The following is a 1,972-nucleotide window of genomic DNA, read 5'->3' as shown; positions in this document are numbered from 1 at the left end:
ATATATTATATATAATAAACTAATGCATATTATATAATAGACTAATATATTTATATATGTTATAGACTAATATATGTTACACTACAGTGTGTGAATAGTGAAAGAAGCCCAGACTTTTGAGGCAGGTTTGAGAAACATGCCTTCAATGTCTACTACTAGTTTGTCAACTTTGAATAAATGGTGAAGACTCCCTGAATCTCAGTTTCTTCATTTATGGAAATAATGACACCTGGCTCATAGGGGCTTCATTAAATGATACAACATTTGTGAAACATTTAAGGGCTTGGCACATACTCAAAACTTAAAAATTATGGCTTTTTTTCGTTTTTTAAAACCAGATATCTTACATTTGTCTCTTATTGCAGGAATAATAATGGTTTGTCCCTGGCTCCCTAAACTCCTAAAAATCAAAGGAATTCTAGAACCTGGGGTTGGAGGGATCATCTTTGTTCTCAGTCTTCATTCTCTGGGATATTTTCCAGGAGATTGTACTAGCCCTGAGGCCAAAATCTGAATATCCTAACTCTTAGGTCATTGAAAGTATTTAGGATCACTAAAGAAAAGCATGTATATCAAGATGAGCAAAGGTCTGGGGCTGAACATTGGAGGAATCCTTGCCTCTGGAGACGGAAGGAGAATGAGGAGTCATACAGGGACAAAACAAGTCTAAGACAATTGTGATAAATAGAAGCCAAAGGAAGATATGCATTGGCAAAAATGTACAGTGCTAAGAGTTAACAGGAAAGGAAGATTATTGAGGATAGAAAATACCTGACTGGACAAGAAAGCCATTCTTGACCATGGTAGTGAGTAAGAACCCAAGAGCATAGTTTGACTCAGACATGCATACATAGTAAAAAAACAAAATTATTATTCTCTGGGTATTAGAGGTGGGGCAGTGGTTTAAAAAAAAAAAGTAGTACCCTGGGAACATTCAAATGGAGGCAGATTTGCTGAGGTTCCCAGATGGAGCGTAGTGCCATAGCCTGAAGTCAAGGATTCAGCTCATTTATTTTCCGAAACAGCATCTGATGCTCTCGGTGGAGTCCATCAGATGTTGGCTGGAAGCCCAAAACCTTGGAGCAACTAAATGTGAGCGATCAGCTACACGTAAATGCTGTGGTTTACCTTCTTAGGGCATCCTCCACAGGATGTTATGGGTATGCGTCTCGTGGATGTCCTATACGCCTAATCCCCACAAATATCCTCTATGTCCAAAGTTGCCTTTCAGTCTCAAGCACTAACCTTGGCCTATTGTTCTTTATGTGCACAGCAACTGAACAACTTAAGAAATGTTGGGGTGAATACATACAAGGACACTGCAGGAAAATATGCAAAGTAAGCGAAATACGTGAAGTACTATGTGAAAATGGGAGGTATTGTTGCCTGAGTATCGCGGAACTGGAAGCACGTAAAAAAATTACAAAGCCACCTCGTCCAAAGCCAATGACATATGCAGTGACTTTCCCTCAAGATTATGATACAAATACAGGAAGTTATTTAACCCCCAAGACAAATTCTACGTAAATCAAGTACAATTTTCCATTCATTTATTTCTTAAACTATTCCAGTACACTAAGGTGAAGAGATTCTTAATCCCCAGAAGACCTTAAAGCAAACTCTAATAAAGCTCATTGCAAGTTTTCTGACTCATTTGTTCTTTAACCAGAGATTGAGCTCAATATACCAAGTTAATAAATTAATAAGAATAATTCAGAACCTCCCCCCTTGAAAAGGGGATATAACCAGTGCACTAAAACAATCTATAATAATGTAAGAATGGAACAAGAAACTCAAGGGAGTAGACATATAATTCAGGAGAGGGAAAGGTGAAGAAGCCAGTATTCAGGGGAAATTCGTGAGTGAGTTTAAAGTGGTGCCTTGTGAAATGTGTCAGATTTCAACAGGTGACTGTTAGTAGAGAAGGTGATTTGAGTGAACAGAATGAAATCATCAAGTGAAAGGAAATTAG

General features: G+C 37.9%; 1 protein-coding gene across 1 annotated transcript in view; it reads left to right on the top strand.

The window, feature by feature from the left end:
* LOC109384375 (beta-defensin 127-like) overlaps positions 1-1,527 on the top strand; it is an 8,331-nt gene extending 6,804 nt beyond the window's left edge. Inside the window, exon 2 of the mRNA XM_019645685.1 lies at positions 1,274-1,527. Coding sequence (XP_019501230.1) covers positions 1,274-1,527 — 254 coding nt within the window. The remainder of the gene's footprint in view (positions 1-1,273) is intronic.
* The last annotated feature ends 445 nt before the right edge of the window (positions 1,528-1,972 follow it).

Source organism: Hipposideros armiger, unplaced genomic scaffold (assembly GCF_001890085.2).
Source record: "Hipposideros armiger isolate ML-2016 unplaced genomic scaffold, ASM189008v1 scaffold_94, whole genome shotgun sequence".
Classification (NCBI taxonomy): Eukaryota; Metazoa; Chordata; class Mammalia; order Chiroptera; family Hipposideridae; genus Hipposideros; species Hipposideros armiger.
This window is presented reverse-complemented; position numbering and strand designations above follow the sequence as displayed.